Raw genomic sequence first — 27330 nt, 5'->3', positions numbered from 1 at the left:
GCTGATAGCAAACGAGCATAGTGCCGTAGCTACAGTGGGATGAACTGGTGGTGTAGTTTGAAGAATTTTAAAGCAAGCCAAATAATTGTATAAAATTTAAATTTTATGACCATGTTTGGACCTTTTTGCATTAAGCACAATGGAAATGTTCATATTCATTTTTCCCCAAAGGAAAATTTCCTGAATTATCACTATGTTGCACAGTAAAATAAAAGTATGAGTCCAGGTACTTATTCAAGCTTCTAAGGAATGCAAACAACAGATAAAATTTTACTTCCAAAATCTGAAGTCATCCACATGATTTTGTACTGATTCTCAGTCTTTACCTAAAAAGTCATTATTCAGATAAAGTTAGCCCCCTAGCCACATTCTTTAAAAAGCTTCTGCCCCACCACAACTTCCTGAGATCTGTGAAGAAACTGCAGTCTTGTGATCAGGTTCCATATCATACTGGCAGTTTTGTACTTGTAAGGAAAAAATGATGTCAGATTTTATGTGTCAATCAGTTGTAGTCTGCTGATCTGATTAGAAGCCTTGACAAATGCTTGGTGGCGATTGCATATAACTGCCAAGCATATGGGGATAATACAGTAGCCCACCGTTTTGGGGTCAGCTCTTGTACAAGAGTAAAGGAATAAAAACATCTGTAAGTAAGGTATGAGAAAAACAATTGTCCAGAACCAAAAAGGCAGGGAGAGCAACCGAGTTTTCAAGGAGTGTGTCCACGAGGTTCCTTCAAGGGGCTCCTCTGGGTGCTGTTGAATGTGTTCCAAGGCCAGCCTGTTGTAAGTCTCATTGATTTCAAAAACGTAGTAAAATGCTGCTGCACTTGCTAATAGATAGAGTCCCACTCCGATCCATCCCATCCGCTGACGGAAATTCATCATTCTCCATGCTCTGTGCCTGCCAGTTAGAAACAAGTTAGGGTCTAGCAACGCTGTCATGGTAAGTATTCCAAATGTACTTAACTTTTTTCCCCCAATGAGCTCTAAAATACCCCATTTGAGGTTTTAAATAACTAAATTTACATCTATTAAGAAATGTAAACAACTTACAGGTCGTTTTATGTAATAGATATGATAAAGTTTAATTATATATTGAGCAGGCTTTTTATTGAAGCCCACATATAAATCACTATATCTGACTTAAACAGGTCCAGTACAACCCCCCTTAAACTATAATTAAATTCATTTCCTACGGAACATTTCACTGTTAACAGTTCAAATACTTCCTGATTTAACAGTATTGCTGCAGACATGAACGTTTGGTTCTTCAAGTTTAACCTATGTCGGAGCCCCCAAGTTAAGACAGTAACTCTTAACACTTACAGTGGTCCCGAAAATCTTCCTGTTCCCACGGCAAGCGTTAAAGAGTCACTCAGTTCTGAATAATCGGGTGGCTTTGGCATTTCAGAGAAAAAGCCACCATAAAAGAAATCCCCCGGGGTCACCGGCTGGGAGAATGGTGAGCACGGCCAGCCTGGAGCAAAGACTAAGTGTGATTAAGCACAGCGTGACTGCAGCCGGTCACGCGGCGGGCTGGCCCCCGTTGCTGCTGCCCGAGCCCCAGCCTGTGGCTGTGGCGGTCGGCCCAGCCGGGAGGCTTCCCCCGACACCTGGGCCTTCCCTGCAGCCGGCCCCGCCCCCTGTCGCGCAGCAGGCACCGCCGGCCGCGACGCGACCAGGGCTGCGCAGGCGGCGCCAGACCCGGGCCTCTCCGCCTTGCAGCACGGAGAGCCCAGTGCCGGGCAGCGGCCACCGGGCGAGGCTGCAGAGCTGGGCAGGTCCCGGGTCTCACCTCCTGTCCGGGTTGGCCCGCCTGCCCGCCGACCCGGATGCTGCCACACTCGGGGCTTCCGGCTCGGGCCGGAAGCGCGCATGCCCCGCCCCCGAAAGACCCGGCCCTCCCCCTGACGTCAGGCCGCGGCACCGCTTCCTCTAGAGCTCTCCAATCGGCTCCAGCTGTCTGGCTGGCTAAAGTTGAGGAGGTGCGGGTGGTGGCAAAGACCCTCTTCTGGTGGCCGGCCGTCCGAGCCTGGCCGCTTCAAGCCCTCCTCGAAGCTTCGCCCTGGTGCTTCTCTCGTGGCTCTGGTCCCCCAGCTGTTCCGCCCTGCGCGCCTCTGGTATCCCCCTTGGGTGTGCATCGAGTGGAGAAGAGGCCGCCCCTCGCGTTCCTCGGGCCTGGCGGTCCGGGAAGCGTCGCGAGCAGGCCCTGGTGCCTCGGCTACCGGCGATGGACTCACACAGACAGCTAGATCCGAGGCCCCGAGAGGCTCCGGTGACTGCTTGCCGCAGTGGGGCTGGCCGCAGGCGCGGGTGCGCGGGCCTTCTCCGGGCGCGAGTCTCGGGTCATTCATTGACATTTCAAACTGACCTGACTGCCTCGACCTCGCAGCCCGTCGGAAACTCGGACATTAACCAGACTTAACTCTAGTACCGCGGAGGAATACTGTGAATTGCGGTGGTGTCAATGGTGTGGGAAAAGTTGGAATTTAAATCTTGTTTGGGGCACCCTGGCGCTGAGGCTCTTAGGAGACTGGTGTAGGGGGATGGATGTGAACTCGCGGAAAGCGCCGTTGGTTGCCGGCATCGCCCAGACCTGTGATGTGGCAGCAATCTGCGAGCTGGTGTAGCCCCCTTAGGGGAGTACTGACTCCTCAGGAGGATGTCCCGGAGGGACGAGATCAGGAATGTAGCCTTAATAGGACTTACTGAGGAGACAAGTCATGCTCTGGTCCCTAAGGAGATACCCGGAGGTAGAGGTGCCTGTAGAGTGCTCATTAAGTCCCCTGACCCAGATAGTGAATTTTTAAGCAAAGCAAATGAACTCTTAGAGGGGGAGGGCGTGACATTGGGTAAGTTTACCAGAGCTCTTGCGTATGGAAACGACAGTTTGATCTAGACTAGGATGTGATTCTAGGACTACGGGCCCCTTTGTTGGCACAGGCAGTCCATAAGGCTCTTCAGCCTGCTCTGCAACACCTGAAATAGAAAAAACAAAGTTTTCTCAGGTAGTGATTCTCCAGAGCCAGAAGTGTTTGAATCCTGGCTGCTTCATACTACTCAAATGATGAGGATATGAAAGATGTAAGATGTCGAAAAAACAAGGCGATTGCTAGAGAGCTTCAGAGACCCAGCAGCCGGTATCATTTGACTCTTGCAGATAAACATTCCTTTTATCACAACTCCTATATGCCTGCAGGCTCTGGGAGTTGCAGGTCAAATACCTGACCACTTACCAGAAGGAGGGAGAAAATTGCTTAGGTACTAAGGCTGGAGCGTTTACTACAGAAACTGGTAGAGAGGAGACTTGGAGTGAGCCCGGAGTAGGTCCTTGCTGAAGCAGTCCACAGAACACCAGCGCAGGCAGGCTTCTTACAGTTACTGACCCTAATAAAGGATGAAGAGGCAGCTGAAGAGGAGGAGGAGGGTGCCCTCCTCCAGGCAGGACTTGAGGGACATTTCACCTGAATCTTGGGAAATCAGGAAGGGCTATCTGCAACTAGCAGAACCTGGAGGCAGAACAGTGTATGCTCAGTGATAGACATTAACCTATCTTGTCCTGCCAAGTTACTCATGTTTGTGCAGTTCTTAGTACAATCCTTTGTCATTTCTGTGCCCATGTAATGTCTCCTAAATGTCTCTCTAGTCATTGACTAGAAGGATGTAGTTCAGCACTGGTATTTATCTATTTATATTCACCCATGAATTTGTTTTTTAATCACTCACAGTGTACAGAAGTTTCATCACTATGCACGTGTGATACTCTGAGAGGACGTCCAGTCATGGCTCAGGTGCACACGCTGATCAGACCTCGTTCAGATGCCGGCTTGTGTGATAACAGGGGCCAGTGTAGCTGTCCCACGTGACGACGCGTCATAGGTAGTTTCTAAGTGTGCGTGTGTCTGTCAGTCGCTCAGTCACATCCGACTGCTTGCAACCCCATGGACTGTAGCCCACCAGGCTCCTCTGTCCATGGAATTCTCCAGGCAAGAACATTCCCTTCTTTCCGATCTAGGGATCGAACCCGGGTTTCCAGAGTTGCAGGCAGATTCTTTACGATCTGAGCCACCAACGAGGCCCAGTTAGGTATGTCTGGCCCTATATTAATCATGAAGATCATGAGCGGTGGTTTTTATTTTCTGTGTGAATAGGAATTTTATTGATTCTATGCCATCAAAACAAGAGGGAGAATTCAACGCTGCAGTTGGTAAGTTCGAAGCTGCCATCTCTAACCCCAGATTTCTCATGTGTGTCATCAAAGCATCCAGTTGTGAATGTCATATTAATAGGTTGCATTCAATTATAGTTGAATTCAGTTATAGATATGAATTTAGAAAATAAAGAAATGTGAATAAAATGACCTTTTAAACTATTTTGTTTATACCGAGTTTCCAAGAGCAATTTCACTTGAACAAAGTGTTTCAAAAGCATGAATCTGAAAGCCACTCAACTTGCACAGTCCTTTGGACACTTAGTCCCTTGGACACTTTCCTCCTGGTGCCCAGGGGTAGGGAGTAGTTTTCGAACTGAGAATGCTGGTGGGACCTTCTCCTGAGGCACAATGGAATGAAATGAGACTGCAAAAATGAGTGCAAGTAGCAGGTCCCAAGGTATCTATGTGTTGAATCTGGAGGGTGAAGGGAAAACAGGATCATTGCATACCTCTGGGTGGCAGACTAGACTAAATGGTCCATGTACTTCTTCACTTAATCCTTGTAAAAATCCTGCAAAATGGGGAAACAACTAGTTTCAGAATTCTGTCATCTGCCTTACTGCAAGACCTGCGTTGTTCCCACTGCCAAGAAAGAGAAGCAGTCCTAAGGGTGTCTGGACCCAGCCTCACAAGGGAAGTTGGGCAGATTGTTAACAACATTTAATAATTAGTATGTGCAGATGACACCACCTTTATGGCAGAAAGTGAAGAGGAACTAAAAAGCCTCTTGATGAAAGTGAAAGAGGAGAGCGAAAAAGTTGGCTTAAAGCTCAACATTCAGAAAACGAAGATCATGGCATCCGGTCCCATCACTTCATGGGAAATAGATGGGGAAACAGTGGAAACAGTGTCAGACTTTATTTTGGGGGCTCCAAAATCACTGCAGATGGTGATTGTAGCCGTGAAATTAAAAGACGCTTACTCCTTGGAAGAAAAGTTATGACCTACCTAGATAGCATATTCAAAAGCAGAGACATTACTTTGCCGACTAAGGTCCATCTAGTCAAGGCTATGGTTTTTCCTGTGGTCATGTATGGATGTGAGAGTTGGACTGTGAAGAAGACTGAGCGCCAAAGAATTGATGGTTTTGAACTGTGGTGTTGGAGAAGACTCTTGAGAGTCCCTTGGACTGCAAGGAGATCCAACCAGTCCATTCTGAAGATCAGCCCTGGGATTTCTTTGGAAGGAATGATGCTAAAGCTGAAACTCCAGTACTTTGGCCACCTCATGCAAAGAGTTGACTCATTGGAAAAGACTCTGATGCTGGGAGGGATTGGGGGCAGAAGGAGAAGGGGACGACCGAGGATGAGATGGCTGGATGGCATCACTGACTCATGGATGTGAGTCTGAGTGAACTCCGGGAGTTGGTGATGGACAGGGAGGCCTGGCGTGCTGCGATTCATGGGGTCGCAAAGAGTCGGACACGACTGAGTGACTGAACTGAACTGAACTGAACTGATGGACTACATCTTTCTTTTTTTAAAACAAACAAACTGAACAAACATATTTATTTGGCTGTGACTGGTCTTAGTTCAGCATGCAGGCAGCATGCAAAATCTCTGGTTGTGGCACTCAGGATCTTGTTTTTAGTTGTGGCATGTGGGATCTAGTTCCCTGACTAGGCGTTGAACCCAGGCCCTCAGCAGCGAGAGCACAGAGTCCAAACCGTTGACCACCAGGAAAGTCCCTAGACAACATCTTTCTTAAACACTACTGCCAACTGGATGCTGTAATGAGGAGTAAGAACCTGGAAAACCAGTGGGCAGCGGGGAGGGTGGACATGGGCTAGTGATTTGGTCTCAAAATAAGGAAGAATGAAAGTTGAAAATTGCTGAAAGATCATACTGAAAGTCTTTAATAAAAATACCCCCAAAGAACCAGTTTTGGGATATATACTTTTGGGTTTAGATACAAAGCCATGTTTCTGTTATGAATAAATATCATGTGTTCATTCTTCATAAATTCACATGTGTTCCCCCTACAGAAGGTTAAACACATATCAAACCATCTTGTTGTACTTCCTTAAATGTATGTAATTTTAACTTGTCAAGTACAAGTGTGTTTGTCACTTAGTTATGTCCAACTATTGTGACCCCATGGACTGTAGCCAGCCAGACTCCTTTGTCCATGGAATTCTCCAGTCAAAAACACTGAAGAGGGTAGCCATTCCCTTCTTCAAAATATCTTCCCAGTCCAGGTATCCAACCCGATTCTTTACTATCCGAGCCACCAAGGAAGCCCAAAAGTGAGGAAAAAGAAGCTAAACAGGAGATGACACATAGACTCTGGATAAAATCAGAGCTGTAACTCCGATCTTGTTTATATGCGTATAGTCATTTGTTCGCCACCTTAGGAAGTGGTATTAGCTGTGTTTTGCTGACAGACATTGTGAATGTGTGCACACATAGGTGTTAATAAATGTTGCACCCCTCCTGTATGTGAGGCATTGAGATGGAGGGGAGTGATTGTATAATTAAATTGAGGTTATAAGCCCAGCCGTGGAGATCTACCCAGTCAATAATAATAACTGACTTTGAACACTTGTGTGGACTAAGAACTGAACACCACTGAATGCATTTGGTCCTCCAGCAATACTGAAAGCAAAGCCTTTTGTTTTCCCAATTTACAGATGAAGGAGAGGCAAAGAGAAGTCAAGTAACTTGCCCAAGGTTTCCTAACTAATAAGTGGCAGTGTCAGGATTTATACTATTTCAAGTCCTTGATCTTAATCAACTGTGTGCTGCTTTGTTAAGTTTTGTGAAAAACATTTCATCACTTCCTCTCTTTTCTGGATGAGAGGATTGAGACTCAAAGATTCAGTGACCAGAGGATGGGGGAGGTACAAAGTCTGACTCCAGAGAGCTTTCCTTAAGGTGTTCTGACATAAACATTGCTGCTGCTGCTAAGTCGCTTCAGTCGTGTCCGACTCTGTGCGACCCCATAGACGGCAGCCCACCAGGCTCCCCCATCCCTGGGATTCTCCAGGCAAGAACACTGGAGTGGGTTGCCATTTCCTTCTCCAAGGCATGAAAGTGAAAAGTGAAAGCGAAGTCGCTCAGTTGTGTCCGACTCTTAGCGACCCCATGGACTGCAGCCCACCAGGACTATCTTGCTCGGTCAATGTTAGTATCAGGGATCAGTCACGTTGATGGCGTGTGTCTCTGATACGATGTAACGACAAGGGGGCTTCACGTCCTCAGAACCCATAATCCAGTCTAGTCTGAGCAAAATACTAGGTTAATTCACACTGAGGGATGTTCTACAAAAGACCTGACCAACACTCCTCAGAACTATCAACATCAGGAAAAACAAGAAAAGACTGGAAAACTGTCAAAGACCAGAGGAGAGTAAGGAGGCCTGGCAACTAAAGGTAGTGTGGTATTCTCGACAGGCGTTTGGAACAGACAGAGGATCTCAGTGGAAGAGTGAAATCTGAATATGCTCTAGAGTGTAGTGACTAGTAACATATCAAGGTTGGTTTCTTGGAGGTGACAAATTACCAGGGTAATGAAAGCCGTTAAAAGGAGAAACTACGTGCGTATACAGAGTCTCTGAACTGAGAAGGACAAATATTCTGATATTGCTTATATGCAGAATCTTAAAAAGATACAAGTGAACTTATTTACAAAACAGAAACAGACTCCAGACTTAGAGAACGAATATTATGGTTACCAGAGGGGAAGGGTGGCGGGGAGGGATAGTTCGGGAGTTTGGCTTTGACATAAACACACTGCTATATATAAAATGAATAGCCAACAAGAACCTACTGAATAACACAAGAGGAAAAAAATATCTATATCTAAAAGACATCAGCAGCTGTTCGGCTGCTCTAGAAATCAAAGAAACGTAAATAAAAATGATGAATGTCTAAATAAGAAACAAAAATTCTCTTTACTATCTTTGTAACTTTTCTGAAAGTATCAAACTATTTTGAAATAAGTTATTTGTTGAAATATATACATAGGTACTTACATATATACTCAAATAGATAACAGATGACCTGGGAATTAAGTCACTAGGGAGTGAGTAACTAGAGTGCGGGTCCTTCCCCAAAATGGTTATTCATCTACAAACCACCAGGTGGCGGTAAGGACTTAGGTTAGGCCTTGGCCAGACCAAAGGAGGGAATGGGATTATTTCTTAGGTAAGTGGCATCATGCCTGCCTCCTTCAAAGACTGGAAAATTTCTCAAGGCTTTATGTGGAAAAATATGCAAATGCTCAATCTGGAACTGTGACTTCCTCTCTAGGTCCATGACCCTTCTAGAAATATTTTTTTAAAAATTGAAGTATAATACTGGGGCTTCCCTGGTGGCTCAGCAGCAAAGAATCTGCCTGCAATGCAGGAGAGGCGAGTTCTATTCCTGGGTTGGGAAGATCCCCTGGAGAAGGAAATGGCAACCCACTCCAGTGCTCTTGCCTGGAGAATTCCATGGTCAGAGGAGCCTAATGGGCTCCAGTCCATGCAGTTGCAGAAAGAGATGGACAGGACTTAGCAACCAAGCAACAACAGCATAGTTGACTTACAATGTTAATTTCTGCTGTACAGCACAATGATCCAGTGATCTATACATATATACATTCTTTTTGTATATTCTTTTCCATATGGTTATCACAGAATTCTTTTCCTTTTGGCCACATCATTCGGCTTGTGGAATCACTCTTTGGAAGAAAAGCTATGATCAACTTAGCATATTAAAAAGCAGAGACATTGCTTTGCTGACAAAGGTCCGTCCAATCAAATCTATGTTTCTTCCAGTAGTCATGTATGGATGTGAGAGTTGTACTATGAAGAAAGCTGAGCGTCGAAGAATTGCTGCTTTTGAACTGTGGTGTTGGAGAAGACTCTTGAGAGTCCCTTGGACTGCAAGGAGATCCAACCACTTAGTCCTAAAGGAAATCAGTCCTGAATATTCATTGGAAGGACTGATGTTGAAGCTGAAACTCCAATCCTTTGGCCACCTGATGCAAAGAACGGACTCCTTGGAAAAGACCCTGATGCTGGGAAAGACTGGAGGCAGGAGGAGAAGGGGATAACAGAGGATTAGATGGTTGGATGGCAATACTGACTTGATGGACATGAGTTTGAGCAAGCTTCAGGAGGTAGTGAAGCACACAGGGAAGCCTGGTGTGCTACAGTCCATGGGGTCACAAAGAGTCAGACATGACTGAGTGGCTAAACTGACCAGGAACTGAACCTGGCCAGGGCCACCTTGGTGAAAGGGCCAAGTCTCCTGACCACTGGACCGCCAGGGAATTCTCTGTCACAGCTCACTGAATACAGTTCCCTGTGCCATACAGTAAGACCTTGTTGTTTATAGAATCTCCTATGTAGGCAAAGGGGCCCGGCCATGACAAATGGAACGATCCATCTGCACAAGTGAAAAACATCTTCAGTGGGACTTCCTGGTGGGGCAGTGGCTATGACTCTGAACTCCCAATGCAGGGAGCCCAGGTCAGGGAACTAGATCCCACAAGCTACAACTAAAGATACAGCATGCTACAAGGAAAATAAAAAATCCTGCATGCTGCAACTAAGAGCTGGCACAAGACAAATAAATAAATATTAAAAAAAGAAAAACATTCTTAACGATTCCTCTTCATTCCCAGTCAGAGCATTTCACAGATTGGAAAGTAGCTGGTTTCAGAGATCAATTTCTGAAAGTCTCTTAGAGAATGACACTTAGACCAGCAGTACTAATGTTTAGCTGTCATAGGCTCCCCACACACTTCCCTGCCTCTGCTACCTGCAAGCCGCACCCTGCTCTCAGAGGTCTTGGTTGTCTTATGTTCATGGTATGTGTTAGTTGCTCAGTTGTGTCTGACTCTTTGCAACCCCATGGACTGTGGCCTGCCAGCCTCCTCTGTCCATGGGAATTCTCCAGGCAAGAAGACTGGATTGGGTCGCTTGCCCTCCTCCAGGATACCTTCCTGACTCAGGGATCGAACCCATGTCTCCTGCGTTACAGGCAGATTCTTTACCTCTGAGCCACTGGGGAAGCCTAGTATGTTAAATAATTCAGTGTAAAATAGGGTAGTCAGGCTCTTAGTCACTGCCCAGAGAGGTGGTTTGGGAGTTGGAAGGCTGGGGTCTAAAATAGAATATTGCCAGTGAGCCAAGGGCAGCTCAGAGAAGGTGACTGGTTTGCTCAAGAACACACACTAGTTGGTGTCAGAGCCCAAACCTGAGCCCAAATCTGCACCTACTTCTCGTTTGTTCTATGGCCTGCAGTAAAAGCACTTAATTCCTCCTGAACTTCAGTTTACTTTCCTACAGAAGCTGTGATCCCTTGGTTTAGTTGCTAAATGGTATCTGACTCTTCCAACCCCATGGACCAAAGCCCACCAGGGTCCTCTATCCATGGGCTTTCCCTGGCAAGAATACTGGAGTGGGTTGCCATTTCCTTCTCCAGTTATATGATCCCTTATAACTCTAAAAAACTGTGTGACTCAAAAGACATTCTAATTATCTTTCTTTGAATATCCTTAATGTAAAAAGTAACTCTAAAGTCTTCATTTAGACTTAATTTAGACTTGAAATGCCTAATATTTGTCACTTAACCTATGTTCTCAAATATTATCAGGGTATCTTGATGAGTGTGCTAACTCGCTAACTAGATTCTATGTTTTCCCTGATATCAAGGTGCATTGTAGTCTCATATAGGCCCAACATGGTGTTTCGTACTTTGAAGGTTATAATTAATTTCTTAATTAATCATAGTGCTCTGATGTAATAATACATAATGATAAATTGTAATATATAATGATATATATAATGCTGTATAATAATTAATATGATGGCATATATAATATCATTTGTTAAACTCTTCCTATGTACCAGTCACAGGGCTTCCTTGGGGGCTCAGTAGTAAAGAATCCGATGGCCAATGCAGGAGACGCCGGTTCAATCCCTGGGTCAGGGAGATCTCCTGGAAAAGGAAATGGCAACCCACTCCAGAATTCTTGTCTGGGAAATCCCACGGACAGAGGAGCCTGGCGGGCTACATTGCATGGGGTCGCAGAGTCAGACGTGACTTACCAACTAACAGCAAGAGTAACATCAGTGTGTCAGGCTTTGTGCTAAATGCTTGACATTTGTTACCTCATTTAATTCTGACCACAACCGTTATTGGTATATTTCTATGCTTAATTTCAAAGAAGGAAGCAGACCTTTGGATAGGAAAAATGACTTGCCTGGAGTCAGACAACTGGAAGCTACCAAGATCTGTCTGTTCTAGAGCCAGGATCTTAACCCCTGTGCCAGAGGGCCTCAGAGCATCTTGGCTCTGAATGGAACTAGCACTACTTCAAGAGTGGATATGAGAACATGAATATAATTACTGGTAAAGCAGGTTCTGACCACATACCCTGAGGCCCTATCCATCACCACTCCCTGCTCCCTCCCTCTAAAATAAGTGGTAATAACGCAACCCAGCTTAGGCTGCAGCAGAGACAATAGTTAGCTACCAGCCAGCAACCATTAGCCCTTCCTCCTCTGTACCTAAATCCAAATTTGTTCTCCCACTTTACAGAACTGTGAACTTCAGGGGAAACCTAGCTTTTCCCTAGCCCCTGCAGGCAGCGGAGGTGGTAACCCTTGATTTAGTTTAAGATGATTCAGTCCTCTTTACCAAACTGCTCTTTTAAGGCATGGGCAAGTAATGCAATTCTATCCAGTGAAATTTGAGCTGCAGTTCTTACATCTTCATTTATGTAAGTGTGACTCTGGCCCCTGAGTACTTCAATTCAGATTCCAGCTTCACCATTTTCTAACTCGATGGGTTTGGGCAAGTTTACTAACGCTTTCCTGGACTTCAGGTTCTTCGACTGAAAATGGGAATAACTATGGCACTCACTGAGTCAGCGTCAAGACTCATAATGTTCCGTGCAGGGAACTGTACCTAATGCATAGTAAGGGCTCAGCAAGCAGCTATTGTATTTGTTCTCCTTTGTTGCACAACTAATTGCCCCCAGATTTAGAGGCTGAAAACGTTGACCGGTGGATGAAGAATCTGGCAGCGACTGGGAGGCTCTGGCTGCCTGGCAGAGGTGTTGGTCAGGGCTGTGGTCATAGCCTGGGAAATCTTCCAGGCTCACCCCTGCGGGCCTCATCACATAGCTGCCTGTGACACAGCAGCTGACGTCCACCATTTCCACAGAAGCAGGGGATTCAAAAGAGACAGCACCCAAGACGGAAGCCATAGTCTTTTTTTTATCTCCAAAGTGGCACCCTATCACTTCTGTCAAATTCTACTCATTAGAAGCAAGGTAGTAACTCTAGCCTATTTTCAAGGAGACGAGATGGCACAAAGGTGTGACTTCTAAGAGGTGAGACCACTGGGGGCCATTGCGGAGGCGATGACAGCTCCTGGTTGGTTTTTGTGCTTGTTTTAAAGAGTCTACACTTTTGTTACTTCTCCTTTGTACTTTCCCTTTAAATGATACAATTCCTCTATTAGATCCAGGTTTCAAAAAAAAAAAAAAGATCCTCCATGACAGTGCTTGTCTCCAATTTAACTCTTTCATGTATCAGAGTAATAAACAGATTTGTTCTTTGTCCCTTCTAAACGCTGCCATGGGTCCTCTTAGGTTTTACAACCAGCGTATGTTCAGCATTTTAGAGCTACAAGCATAATTGCCTCCTCAGTCTCTTTCTACTCCAAGCAGTAAATACCCAGCTGCTTCCCTGTCTCTGATTTCCTTCTGTTCTCACCTTCTTCCCTTTAGGGAGAAGCAATATCCTCCAGGGCCCCTAACACTCCCATCCTCCTGGGAGTGGAGAGGAGACTTTGCCCCGCCAGCTCTGGCTTCCCAGAAACTATTCTTTCAGTATGCAGCGAAAGCACTTTTCTTTTTTGTCACAAGCAACAGGTGGGATCTTGGTTCCTCAACCAGGGATGTAACCCACACCCCTTTGCAACGGAAGCTCAGAGTCTTAACCACTGGACCACCAGGAAAGTCTAAAAAAAGCTTTTAAAATGTGCATTCTTTTGTGGTTAGGGATAAATTGGTAGGTTGGGATTGACATATACACACTACCATATATAAAATAGATAACTAATAACAACCTACTGTATAGCACAGGGAACTCTACTCAGTACTGTGTGATGATGATTATGGGATAAGAATCTAAAAAGGAGTGGAGGACTTTCTTGGCCGCCCAGTGGTTAAGACTCCACGCTTCCGTTGGAGGAGGCACAGGTTGATCCCTGGTCAGGGAACTAAGATCAAGTAACATGCCCAGGGTTGTGGCCAAAAAAAAAAAAAAAGAGAGAGAGAGAGAGAGAAGTAATACTATTTTATAAAAAATAAAATAAAAAAAGAGGGGATCTGTGCATATGTATCGCTGATTCACTTTTTTGGACACCTGAAACTAACACAACATTGTAAATCAACTTTGCTCCAATAAAAGCTAATTTAAAAAATAGTAAAATGTGCATTCCTTTAATCTAATGTATTCTGTTTATAGAAATGTATCCTAAGATACTAAGAATGGCCACAAAGAATGGTTTTCCATTGCAATAATTTTTTTTTTTTTTTTACTGCAGTAGGTCTTAGTTGCAGCATGTGGGATCTAGTTCCCTGACCAGGGATCAAACCAGGGCCCCCTGCATTGGGAGCTCAGAGTCCTTAGCCCCTGGACCACCAGGGAAGCCCCCATTGCAATAATTTTTAATCATTGTGAATAAAATTGGAAACCAAATGCATCAATAAAAAGTGATGTGCATGTGTGCGAGCTCAGATGCTTCAGTCGTGTCTGATTCCTTGCAACCCCATGGACTGTAGCCTGCCAGGCTCCTCTGTCCACGGGGATTCTCCAGGCAAGAATACTGGAGTGGGTTGCCATGCCCTCCTCCAGGGGATCTTCCAGACCCAGGGATCGAACCCATGCCTCTTATGTCTCCTGCATTGGCAGGTGGGTTCTTTACTGTTTGCACCAAGTTGAGTACATTAAGCCATATGCCAAGGGCTATAGAATCTGCAGTGATTAAAACACAATTATACTGGGTGAAGCCATATGCAGTTGTTTTTGTAGTTCAAAACTGGTTAAATTTTGGTAATTCATATGGTTTAGCCAAATAGAAGAATATTTTTTGATATACAAATAGATTTACAGCCTACTGAGTGAAAAAAAGTTGAGTACCACAGTATTTATGGAACGATCTCATTTTTGTGTTGACAAACACACACAAATATATTTGTAAAGAAAAAATTCGGTAAAGCACACATCAAAATGTTAACAGTAGTTGTCTTTGGGTGGCAGAATTAATTATCCTTGTTCCAAAAATGAAGTTTCTGCTTTTTTCCAATCAATACTTCCTACTGGTGTAATGTTTACAGATTTGTAAATGAGTAAACTAGAACCTCAAAAAAGCATAAGATGCTAAACTCGAAGAGGCCAAACCCTACATTCTTATTTTTCATAGTAATAGGTAATGCATTAAGCACAGCAGAAGCTAAACAGCTTTTCCGCAAGGAGCGGATGTGCCAGGCTCAGTCGGCAGGAGCGGAGTGTTCCCGTGCAGGGATGGCCGAGCCTCGGATGCTCCAAGGACAGGCTTCTTCTCTAAGTGACTGCTCCCAGTTGGGGAAAGCAGAGAGACAGAAGAAGTGTGCATGTCCCCCAGGACTTCTGTACCGCGTTTGCTCTCTCTTCTTCCAGCCATAGCCCGGGTTTTGCTTGGGGATTCTCTCCGCCACAGCTTAGCCATAGCCTAGGGGTGGATGCGTGACCCAGGCTTGAGCTAACCAGCGAGTCACATTCTTGCAAGGTGAGCACGTGACCCAAGAGAAGCAGCGGAAAGATGAACTCCAGTTCCTCGGCGCCCTCTGCCGGCCTTTCTGTTGAATTTTTCTTTATTTTAAAAATTAAAAATTTAAATTGACATATAGTTGGTGGCGGGTCTTCCCTGGTAGCTCAGTTGGTAAAGAATTCGCCTGCAATGCAGGAGACCCCAGTTTGATTCCTGGGTTGAGCAGATCCCCTGGAGGAAAGCATGGCACGCCTGGAAAATCGCCATGGACAGAGGAACCTGGTGGACTACAGTCCATAGGGGCGCAAAGACGCGACTGAGCAACTAAGCACAGCACACAGCTGTCGGCTCAGTGGTCAAGAACTCGTTTGCCAACGCAAGTTCAATCCCTGGGTTGGGAAGATCCCCTGGAGAAGGGAATGAATGGCTACCCACTCCAGTATTCTTGCCTAGGAAATTGGAGCCTGGCGGGCTGCAGTCCATGCGGTTACAGAAGAATCGGACACTGAGCAAGTAAAACAACAACAGACAGTCAATTTACAATGCTGTGCCTGTTGAATTTTAAATTCAGTTATATCGCATTACTTTCTTCTCACTCACCCGTATTTTGTGATTTTTCCACTTTTATTCATTTTCTGTTCTTATTCCATGGTTGTATTACTTTTACTACCATGATCTATTCTAATTAATCATGTCAAAACTTAGTGGCTTGAAACAATAAAGATCACGTATTATCTTTCTCACTTTCCTTGGGTCAGGAACTCAGACAGGACTGAGCAAGTATGGCTTGTCTCTTTTACATGATGTCTGGGGCCGCAGCATCTGAAGTCTCATCACGCCCTTGTCTGGCCAATGACACTGAGGTCAGCTCAGGGACCCATGGGCAGGTGGTGGCTGGTATCTGCCAGAACACAGCATTTTGTCTGCCAGGCCTTTCCAGGTGCACTTCCTCGAAATGGGAATCAGAACCCCAGACAAGACCACATACAACCCTTGGTTGTTATGACTCTGAAGTCTCTCTATTTTTTTAAAATTATTTTTAAAAATATTTATTTTAATTGGAAGGTAATTACAATATTGTGATGGTTTTTGCCGTATATCAACATGAAGCCTCTGAATTTTCTTAAAGTACCCCCTCCGTTTTCTCCATGCCATGGCCTTGTTGAATCTCGAATGTTAGAAAGACACATAAGAAACACTTTTATATTCCCTAGACTATTTCAGCATGGCTTGTAGAGAGTCTAACAGGTGGCACTAGTCTTTGCTAGAAAGGCTGCAGATGTGACTCCAAGTCTAGTGGAGTTGCCTTAGGTCATCTCCAGATGTAGGACTGCAGCCTTTGACGTTTTTTTCCCGCAGCAACCCCTGTACTCTGAAATACAGACTTTTGATAGAGACATGTTTTCCTCCCAGACTTTTGAGTAACCCTATCCATGCAAAGTTATCTTTGGATCAAATAAGATCCAGGAGAAGGCAGGAACCCAAAATACTGAATTCTTTGCAGGGGCCATGGTGCCCAGGGGACGCCCTGCGACACTCCCTTAAGCTGACATGCAAAGCGCTTCTAAAGCAAAAAGGCTGCAGAATTCTCTGCTTGAATTATTGTTTCAGAATATTACTGAGGTAAGTATGATAAAAGGGGATTCACCTTTGGTGGGGAGCCTTGTACTTCCTTCCTATATGAGGATTTGCCCACTGCATTCCCTTAAAGCTCAATTAGTAAAGAATCCTCCTGCAATGCAGGAGACCCTGGTTTGATTCCTGGGTCAGGAAGATCCACTGGAGAAGGAATAGGCTACCCACTCCAGTATTCTTGGACTTCCCTTGTGGCTCAGTTGGTAAAGAATCCGCCTGCGACGCAGGAGACCTGAGTTCGATCCCTGGGTTGGGAAGATCCCTAGGTTGGGGTCCCTGGGTTGGGAAGATCCCCTGGAGAAGGGAAAGGCTACCCACTCCAGTATTCTGGCCTGGAGAATTCCATGGACTGTGTAGTCCATGGGGTCTCAAAGAGTCGGACACGACTGAGCAACTTTCACTTCACTTAGTTTCCTAGGACAGCTAGAACAATGTCCTAAAACAACAGAAACAGATTCTCTCACAGTCTGGAGGCGAAAAGTCAAAAGCAAGGAGTCTGTACTGCCAGCTCTCTGAAGGCTCCAGAGAAGGATCAGTTGCACGCCATTCGCTCTCTTTTTAAAAAAAAAAATAATTGCATTTATTTTTATTTTTGGTTGTGCTGGGTCTTTGGTGCTGTGCGGGCTTTCTCTGGTTTCGCAAAGTGAAGGCTGCTCTCTAGCTGTGGTGCGTGCGCTTCTCTTGCTGTGGAGCACAGGCTCAAGGGTGCGTGGGCTTCAGTAGTTGCTGTTCTCAGGCCGAGAGCACTGGCTCAGTAGGTGTGGCTTAGTTGGGCTTAGTTGCTCCACAGCTTGTGGGATCTTCCCAGACCAGGAATCAAACCCGTGTCTCCTGTGGATTCTTTACCACTGAGCCACCAGGGAAGCCCCATGCCTCTCTTTAGCTTCTGGTGGTGTCCAGCAATCTTCGGCGGTCCTTGCTTGTAGACACATCACCCAGTCTCCGCCTCTGTCATCACACGGCCTTCTCTCCATATATTCCTCAGTTTTCTTTTCTTATAAGAACGCCAGTCATTGGATTAGGGCCCACCCTAATCCAGTATGACCTTATTCTAACCAATTACATCTTCTTCTTGTTGTTCAGTCACTACGTCATGCCCAACTCTTTGCGACCCCATGGACTGCAGCATGCCAGGCTTCCCTGTCCTTCAGTATCTCCCTGAATTTGCTCAAACTCATGTCCATTGAGCTGATGATGCCTTCCAACCATCTCATCCTCTGTCGCCCCCTTTTCCTTTATATCTACAAAATCACTATTTCAAGTAAGATCACATTCTGTGGTTCCAGGTGAACAAGAATCCTTGGAAGACCTTATTCAGTCAGAGCCCTGACCCTGAGTCTGATTAGAATGCAAAAGAAATGGAACCCACCCACTTTTACAGAGTCTCAGAACACCTGATATGCACTTGTCCAGTCTTCCTGTCAGGCACACATGTGCCTGGGCAGGGCTTTGCCAGTGGACATCCCCACAGAGGATTTTGTATCTGGAGCTGGAGTTCTTTTGTAAAGAATCACAGGAAGAGAAATTCTTCTAGCTGGTCATGTGTATTTGTCAGCTTCTATAGGTAACAAATATTGGGCTTCCCAGGTGGCTCAGTGGTAAAGCATCCACCTGCCAATGCAGGAGATGCAGATTTGATCCCTGGGTCGGGAAGATCCCCTGGAGGAGGAAATGGCAGCCCACTCCAGTATTCTTGCCTGGGAAATTCCATGGACAGAGGAGCCTGGCGGGCTAGAGTCCATGGGATCAAAAAGAGTTGAACACGACTGAGCGAGTGAGCAAGCACAAAGGCACGGGTAACAAGTACCTGTGCTTAGTCCCTCAGAAGTGTCTGACCTTTTGTGACCCCGTGGACTGTAGCCCACCACCTCCTCTGTCCATGGGGAATCTCTAGGCAAGAATAACGGAGTAGGTTGCCATGCCCTCCTCCATGGGTAGGGGATCTTCCCAACCCAGGGATCGAACCCAGGTCTCCTGCATTGCAGGCAGATTCTTTGCTGTCTGAGCCACCAGGAAAGCCTCAACAAGTACCACCCCCACCCAGTTAATCTCAGTGGTTTCCAACAGCCCCAAACATGGGTTTCTCATTCATGGTTCTGTGGCTGGACTGTTGGTAGACTGTGCCTTGGCTGGTTTCTCCCGGGAGTCTACGGGCTGGGCTCCAAGATGTTTGCTGGGATCAGGAGTACTCCATGTTTTTCCAGAGCTTGGGCTGAAGGAACAGCAGCTCCCTAAAGTAAGCTCTTCTCTACAAGAAGGCAGCTCAGGAGCAGGGTAGACACACTGCTCAGAAGGGCACACAGTCAACTTTCCCAAATTCTATGCGTCAGTGCAGGTCGCACAACCAAGCCCCAAGTCAGCAGGGCAGGCAGGCATAGGGTGGAAGAGGGGTGAAGGAATTCTTCCTGGAAAAGAACAGAATTGGACTTCCCTGGCAGTACAGTGGATGAGAATCCACCTGCCAATGCAGGGGACATGGGTTCAGTTCCTGGTCTGGGAAGATTCCACGCGCTGCAGAGCAACTAAGCCTGTGTACCACAACTGCTGAGAGCTTCTCTGCTGGCTCAAACAGTAAAGAGTCTGCCTGCAATGCAGGAGACCGGGTTTCATCCCTGAGTAGGCAGGACCCCCTGGAGAAGGGAATGGCAACCCACTCCAGTATTTTTGCCTGGAGAATCCCATGGACAGAGGAGCCTGGCGGGCTACAGTCTGTGGGGTTGTAAAGAGTCGGACACGACCGAGCGACTAACACTTTGCTTTCACCACAACTACTGAGGCTGTGTGCTGCAGCTACGTAGCCTGCATGCTGAGCTTCTAAAATTCATGTGCCTGAAGGCTGTGCTCCATAACAATGAGAAGCCTGCGCACTGCAACCAAAGAGTAGCCCCCAGCTCTCTGCAACTAGAGACAGTCTGCATGAAGCAATGAAGACCCAGCACAACCAAGAAAAGAAAATAACAGAATCTACCACACCAGGGCAGCAACATGAGATGCTAGATGGCAGCAGTGTCCTTTCCGGTCTGGTTCTGGGCTGTGATCCTGCCAGCATTTCTGGACCAACTTCTAATTTTGGTTCTCAAGCCAGTTCTGTGAGCCTCTGGTCGGTTCCTCTTCACGTTCAATCAGTGGCGTCTGTGGCTTGTGGCTCAGGGTACTGGATGAACATCCAGTTAACTCCTCCCTGGCCTTAAACATGGCTTGGTGGTCACCAGCCTAGTGTTTCTCAGTCCCAAGCCCACTCATCTGCCCACTCTGGGGATGGAACTCTGAAAACCAAATTGCAGACCTTGCCAGCTGATTTTCTGCTGGGTCCAGCCCATCTAGAGAAAGGTTGGCAGGGAGGAAGAGAGGAGGGGTATCTTTCCTACTGCTTGAAGCCCTTGTCCGAGTTGTCTTGAAACTGCGGTTTGTCCCAGCCTCCAGATTTCTCCAACATCTCCGAGCCTGCTCCCTTGTGTCCTGTGCTGTGTTCCAGAAGTGGTGGGGCAGTGCCCCCTCCTGGGGGGTGTTTTCTGATGCAGTTTATTGGTGCTTGGATCATCTCTAATCATTGCTCCACGTTGCAAGCCTCCACTCAAGTTTGTCATGTCCCAACTAAGTACAGCCCTGGACCTTCTTCCAAGCCCTGCCTCTGGGTGGCCAGGCATGCCCTTGGGGCCTCCAGAGTCCAGGAGCATTTCAAGGAGGCATCAGCAGTGCGTAGTCATCAGGGACAGAACACAGTCCTGTGGCATTGCTGGGCGTTGTCCCTGCCGGGACCCTGATCGGTCCTGCGTGCAGACCACAGAGGCGTCTGTATCCAGAATCTCCCAGGAGAAGCTGGTGAGTTTCCAGCAAGGCCCCAGGGGATTCAACAGGGCTTCACATGCATCCCTTCCCACTTAATCCCTTTGCACAAAAGCCCTAGTCTTTCTCCCTTTCCTGATATAGCCTTGATGGGCCAATAAAACTGGACAGTAAATCATTATCCACTGAAAAACTAGTTTCCCTTGCCCTGGGGGCTGGAAGGACTCATTCTTCATCTACTACTGGAAAGGGAAGGGAAATATTCAGAAATATTTGCCCCGAGGGAATGTGCTTGGGGTAGGGGTGGGGGAGACTCCCTTCCTAGACTGTGTTGAATCCTTTCAAAGCAGGGAAGAAAAACAAAACTGTTAAATTTTCCTATTTAGAAAGTTCATATGCTGCCCCAGCTTTTAAACGAAAATAAACTTAAAAATACAAACAAAAAATCATGAACTTCAAATTAACATTAAATCAACGTGATGGATGATGCTTTACCAACACTAGATTACTGTGAGTCACTGGTGTGTGGTTTACTGGGAGAAAGCTGTTTTTTCAACTTGACTTTTTTTTTTGGATAATGGGCCATTATTTGAGTCACTGACATTTTCACTGTCGATTTTTTTTTTTTTGCTTTGAATAATAAACTCCTTTTTAACCACCTATCTATTATTTTAATGAGTCAATCGATTTAATTGTGCACTCTGCCAAATATAATCAGAAAATATTTTTTAAAGTATTTAACGAAATTCTTTTATTGTTTTTACTACATTTAACTGCTAATGCATATTGTTGCAAGTTGGGTGGGAAGAAGATGAGAGCTGCAAAGTCCATCATCTTGTAAGACCGCACAATTCTCTTGCCATCTTTGAACTCTGGTGAAGCATTTGTCTTCAATGATATAGCACACTGATTCATCTGCCATGAACATGACCTTAATCCAAATGGAAAAGCAGGTTTAATATGGTGAAGCAGCAGGTGGTTCTGGTGTGGCCATCTAGGCGATCTAAAAGTGAAAACAGAACATTCAAAACTTTTGGTAGAACTCATAAACCCCCAGGAATATGCCTGTGGACCCCAAGTTGAAAAGCACCACCCAGAATTCCATAGGGGAAAGAAAAGAGGGATTGCTCAGTGGCTGTGTGCATGAGCCTGGGAGATTCTCTCTGCTGACCAGCAGAAACAGGTTGGGAAGTGCCCAGTAGGTGGAATGATGTGGGGGTGAGTTTCCAGCCACACGTGCGGACACCTCTATACCTCTGAGGAGGAGGCAGCCTCCTCCAGAAAGCCCGCTGCAATCCTGGCCAGAGTAACGTTCCTTGTGGAAGTAAACAACATAAGATACACGATTGCCTTTCCACTGTCCTTCCTCGAAACTCGAGCTGTAAATTTCCCCAAGAAGGCTGAAATGAGTATGGTCTGAAAAAAAAAGAAGGAAAATAAACAGTAAATAATAAAGACTGCTTTGACTCTCCATGACCGATACTTTCCAGAATGACAGGCAAACACATATGTCAGATTTTCTGGTTCAGCTCCGGTTCGTTCTTCCTTCTATGAAGTGTCCTCCCAGGAATTCCCCGACGGTCCAGCGGTTATGATTCCGTGCATTCACTGCCAAGTTCCTCTGGTTGAGGAGCTAAGATCCCATAAGTCGTGCAGCCAAAAAAAAAATTGAAAAATACTTCTCCTTGATTAGAAAAGTCAGATTCATCATAAAAAATCTGGAAAACACAATAAAGTGGATAGGAATCAAACATTTCCGCAGCTCAGAGATAATCATCACCAACTTAAAAAATTTCTTTTTACTTGAAGTACAGTTGATTTACAACATTCGTTTCTGGTGTACAGTCAAGTGATTCAGTTATGCACATGTATATCTTCTTTTTTTGGATTCTTTTCCATTACAGTTTATTACAAGATATTGAATATATTTCCCTGTACTATACAGTAGATCCTGTTTATCTATTTTACATATAGTAGTTTGTATCTGCTAATCCCAAACTCCTAATTCATCCCTCCCCTGCCCTTTTCCCCTTTGGTAACTATAAGTTTGTTTTCTATGTCTGTGAGTCTGTTTCTGTTTATCAAATAAGTTCAGTTGTATAATTTTTAGAATTCACATACAAGAGTGATGTCATATGATATTTGCCTTTCTCTGTGTGACTTGCCTCAGGTCCATTCATGGTGCGATAAATGGTATTATTTCTTTTTTTTTTAATGGCTGAGTAATAGTCCGTTATAGGGCTTCCCAGGTGGCTCAGTGGTAAAGAATCCACCTGCCAAAGCAGGAGACACAGATCCGATCCCTGATTGGGAAGATCCCCTGGAGAAGGGAATGGCTACCCACTCCAGTATTCCTGTCTGGAGAATCTCATGGACAGAAGAGCCTGGCGGCTATAGTTCATGGGGTCACAAAGAGTCGGACACAACTGAGCATGCTTGCAGGCATGTATATATATATAATACATATCTCACATTTTCTTTTTATCTGTTCAGTTGTCAGTGGACATGTAGGTTGCTACCATTTCCATGTCTTGGCTATTGTAAATAGTACTGCAATGAACACCAGGGTGCGTGTATCTTTTAAAATTAAAGTGTTCTCCAGATATGGGCCCAGGAGTGGGATTGCTGGGTAATTTGGTAACTCGAATTTTAGTTTTCTGAGGAATCTCAATACTGTTTTCCACAGTGAAGGTGAAGTTGCTCAGTCGTGTCTGATTCTTTGCGACCCCGTGGACTGTGACCAACTAGGCTCCTCCGTCCATGGGATTCTCCAGGCAAGAATACTGGAGTGGATTGCCACTTCCTTCTCCAGGGGATCTTCCCGACTCAGGGATCGAACCCGGGTCTCCCGCACTGAAGGTAGACGCTTTAACCTCTGAGCCACCAGGGTGGGGTGTTTTCCACAGTGGCTGTACCCAATTACCTTCCCACCAACGTTATAAGAGGGTTCCCTTTTCTCCACACCCTCTCCAGCCTTTATCACTTATAGACTTTTTGATGATGGTCATTCTGACTGTTTGGAGGTGATACCACATTGCAGTTTTGATTTGCATTTCTCTAATAATTAGTGAATGTTGAGCATCTTTTCATGTGCCTGTTGGATGCCTTCTTCAGAGAAATGTCTACTTAAGTCTTCTGCCCATTTTCCCATTGGGTTGTTTGCTTTGTTGTTACCGAGCTGTTTGTATATTTTGGAAAGTAGGCCCTTGTCAGTCGCATCATTTGCAAATATTTTTTCCCCGTCTATAAGTTGTCTTTTCATTTTATTTATTGTTTCCTTTGTTGTGCAAAAGCTTGTGTGTTGAATTAGATTCCACTTGTCTATTTATTTCTTATTGACTTGGGAGACTGACCTAAGAGAACATTGCTACGACTTGTCTCAGAAAGTGTTTTGCCCATGTTTTCTTCTAGGAGTTTTATGGTATTATATTTAAGTCTTTAAGCCATTTTGAATTTTTGTGTGTGTATATGGTGTGAGGGAGTACTCTAACTTTACTGATTTATGTGTGGGATGTCCAGCTTTCCCAATACCGCTTGCTAATGTCACTGTCTCTCGTACATTGTATATCCTCGCCTCCTTTGTTGACGATTAATTGACCATCCATGTGCGGATACCACTAACTTTCCAAAGTATGTTCCTCCACTCCTTTGTGGTATGAATTTCCTTTCCTAGAATATAGTTATAAATCATACCATGAGTACCATTCGATAGAACGTCCTCCTACCCCCACCAAGCACTATTATGACATAAGCGTTTCTCCCATGATTCACTAGGAAAGCACTCACATTTGAAAATAGATTTTGGAGATTCTATCTTTGTCAGTTCATTACGTAAATGCCAAAAAATGTTTTCATTGAGAAATAATCATCATCGCACAAGAAGTTGAAAAACAGCACAGAGCGTCCCATGTACTCTTCACTAACTTTCTCTAAAGTTGATATCTTATGTAACTACCAGACGATATCAGGAAATATATTGACATTGGTACAAATCTACAGAACTTACTCAGATTTAACCAGTTTTTTTCACGTGCGTGTTATTACCTCAATTTTATTTGACAGAGAAAACCAAGACTCAGACTGGTTTAGCATCTTCCCGAGCTGCCCTGCTCCTGAAGCTGGCCTATAAACCTAGGTCTGTCTGACTGGAAGTCTGCATATTTCTCACTTATTCTGAGGAGTAGAGGGAGCATCATGAGACAGATAATTTTTAGCAGCTGAGGCACTGAAAACTTAAACGGCATCTCAGAATTGGTCTTAGTAACAAGGAGATCCAGGCTTGGTTCTACCACTAACTGTAAGATTTGGGGAAAACTAAATTTCTTAGGCTTCAGGGTTCTGGTCGTGAGCTGTTGTAAGATAGATACGATGCCCACAGAAGGACAAGTGTATCTCACACACACACAAACACACTCACACACACACAGTTATTTTAATCCCTAAACATCGTAGCCCTCCTAAAAATGTTCTGGATGGAAAAATTTTAATAGAAACTCCTGAGTCTGGAGTTAAGAGGTTTAAGTAAATTGATTATAGTACGGTTACATTTGATGTGAATTCGGATTGTGGAAATCTGAAATAATGGAAGAATATGAAGTAAAGCCTGATTCTATGTCCCATAGTAGAAATACAGAATCCCACCCAATTAAAATATTAGTATTAGCCAAGAATCCCTTCATTTCAAAACGGATGGGACTGGAGATTGTACACCATTCATGACTTGGCCACAGGGTGGCGCCACTTCAACGGGTAAGCAAACGCATGGTCTGGGTTACCAGCGTAGAGACCACCGCGGTGTGTGCGGGTGTAGTGTATTGGGACTTTGGGTTCAAGTGGTCTTAAAAGGGCTGAAGCTGAACAATACATTGATGTTGAAATCACTTTTGTGGAAAGGTTAGCTGAGATAGATTGCTATGAAGAAGGCCAGTCACTGTGTGTGTGCGTGCGTGCTAAATCGCTTCAGTCGTGTCCGACTCTCTGCGTCCCCAAGGACTCTAGCCGGCCAGGCTCCTCTGTCCATGGGATTCTCCAGGCAAGGATACTGGAGTGGGTAGCCGTTCCCTTCTCCGAGGGATCTTCCCGACCCAGAAACTGAACCCGCGTCTCTGTCTCCTGAATTGGCAGGGAGGTACCGCTAGCGCCACCTGGGAAGCCCCAGTTTATGGGCCAGCGTTCTGCACAATAATAGAAACGGTGCGGAGAGCAAAGGTCCAATGAGAGCACAAGGCTACAATGGTCGTAAAATTTGTTTTCTGAGAACCATGCCCCCAACTTTAGAATGACTTATGTGGGGAAATAATTCTTCGAGTGCTGAGTGTTAAGTGATGTGAGTCTTTAGCAACCCATCATTCTTAGGAAATGTGATAGATCAGATTCTAATACCTAAGTGTGGATCAGCTCAGCTAGAAGGGAAGTTGGAGCCTGTCCCAGAAAACCTAATTCCCTTCAAGATACAAGAGAAGAAGCAAGGAATTCCAGTGGTTGGGACCCTATGCTTCTACTGCAAGGGCCATGGGTTTGATTCCTGGTCAGGGAACTAAGATCTTGAAAGCCACAAAACCAGAAGAAAAACAAAAAGCCTAAAGACCACACGAGAAGAAACAGGTTTTCGCTCCATTTTGCGCTTATCCCCCTTCCCTCTGCCTGGTTCTGATTCCCACCCACCCATCCACCTCCATGACCGATCTTCTGTCAGTCTTTTCCTTACCTCAATAATGAGGAAACTGAGGCTCAGAGAGGTTAAGTAATTTCCTGAAGATCTCACAGCTGGCAATCAGTAGAGTTGGAATTGAACCTAAGTAAGCTGAGCACCAAGAATTGATGCTTTTGAACTGTGGTGTTGGAGAAGACTCTTGAGAGTCCCTTGAACTGCAACAAGATCCAACCAGTCCATTCTAAAGATCAGTTCTGGGTGTTCTTTGGAAGGAGTGATGCTAAAGCTGAAACTCCAGTACTTTGGCCACCTCATGTGAAGAGTTGACTCATTGGAAAAGACTCTGATGCTGGGAGGGATTGGGGGCAGGAGGAGAAGGGGACGACAGAGGATGAGATGGCTGGTTGGCATCACTGACTCGACGGACATGAGTCTGAATGAACTCCGGGAGTTGGTGATGGACAGGGAGGCCTGCCATGCTGCGATTCATAGGGTTGCAAAGAGTTGGACACGACTGAGCGACTGAACTGAACTGAACAGGTGATGCCAAAGCCTTTGTTCCTGTACCACATGGTGCCTCTACGCCGTGTTTGTGCGGTTACCTCCACCAGCAAAAATTCAGCAGGAATAAACAGGTTGTCTGTCTGTGACGGAGGTGGAGGGAAAGTATTTCTCAGTGAGATATCATTGCTCTTTCGTAATCTATTTCAATGTGCCACGCGTCCTTGGACGGAATGATTTTGACGACTGTTTAGGCGGAAGCGGTCACTCCTCTTCTCCAAACGTAATGCTACCATCTGTAGTTATCATAGCAATGGTATGTCTGTCAGCAAACCTCTAGGTCACTTGTGAGATTTTATTTTAGTGAAGTCAGCAGCCTTTTAGTTTCCTGGAGTCAAGGAGAGGTTGATGTAGGCGGGGCAGAAGGGGTAGAAGATTGTGACGCAGCAGCAAGGGCTGAAACTGCAAATGCTTCCCCACTCTTTGGGAAATTGTAATGTTATTTTTTTCCATCCATTCACCAAACACAGATGAGGAAAGAGAAAGCATGCGACCCTGGATAATTTACTCATTGCCTGATCACAAGCCAGCACATGCCTTATAAAAACAGCATCATTCTAAAACTGGGGTGGCTGTGTTCCTGATTGAACTGAAAGTAGAAATGCAATTGATTCTCGTAAGTATGATCATAGGGGGATGTACATAACACGTTTTTCTTCTCAAAATGCTTTTACATCTGTTATCTTAATTTATCTCTGCACAACATCCTTGCCTTGAACACACTTAT

General features: G+C 45.3%; 1 protein-coding gene and 1 long non-coding RNA gene across 4 annotated transcripts; both read right to left on the bottom strand.

The window, feature by feature from the left end:
• Nucleotides 1-82: 82 nt before the first annotated feature.
• On the bottom strand, nucleotides 83-1848 carry LYSET (lysosomal enzyme trafficking factor). Of its 2 annotated transcripts, none has more exons than XM_012098952.4 (2): nucleotides 1329-1848; nucleotides 83-903 (listed from the first exon to the last, which is right to left on the bottom strand). In XM_012098952.4, exons 1-2 carry the CDS (start codon nucleotides 1406-1408, stop codon nucleotides 492-494), a joined length of 492 nt encoding a protein of 163 aa, XP_011954342.1. In that variant the 5' UTR covers nucleotides 1409-1848; the 3' UTR covers nucleotides 83-491. The 2 variants fall into 2 exon arrangements, with proteins under 2 accessions (XP_011954342.1, XP_027813141.1); XM_027957340.2 differs by having other exon boundaries at nucleotides 1798-1848.
• A 19271-nt stretch (nucleotides 1849-21119) lies between these two features.
• LOC121817116 (uncharacterized) lies at nucleotides 21120-26801 on the bottom strand. 2 transcript variants are annotated; one of them, XR_006056881.2, is made up of 3 exons: nucleotides 26097-26801; nucleotides 21644-22107; nucleotides 21120-21392 (listed from the first exon to the last, which is right to left on the bottom strand). It is a non-coding gene; the product is annotated as an uncharacterized LOC121817116 (long non-coding RNA). The 2 variants fall into 2 exon arrangements; XR_006056880.2 differs by having other exon boundaries at nucleotides 21120-21383.
• Nucleotides 26802-27330: the final 529 nt, after the last annotated feature.

The sequence above is a fragment of the Ovis aries genome, chromosome 18 (genome assembly GCF_016772045.2).
Source record: "Ovis aries strain OAR_USU_Benz2616 breed Rambouillet chromosome 18, ARS-UI_Ramb_v3.0, whole genome shotgun sequence".
NCBI lineage: Eukaryota > Metazoa > Chordata > Mammalia > Artiodactyla > Bovidae > Ovis > Ovis aries.
The sequence above is the reverse complement of the archived record's forward strand: the minus strand, read 5'-3'. Positions and strand labels throughout refer to the sequence as shown.

Bases quoted from the DNA above. Each gene is read 5' to 3' on its own strand.
- LYSET (XM_012098952.4), bottom strand. From the start codon at position 1,408: ATGCCAAAGCCACCCGATTATTCAGAACTGAGTGACTCTTTAACGCTT. The intron at 904-1,328 runs GTAAGTGTTAAG...TCTAACTGGCAG, and splicing joins GGAAGATTTTCGGGACCACT to GCACAGAGCATGGAGAATGA.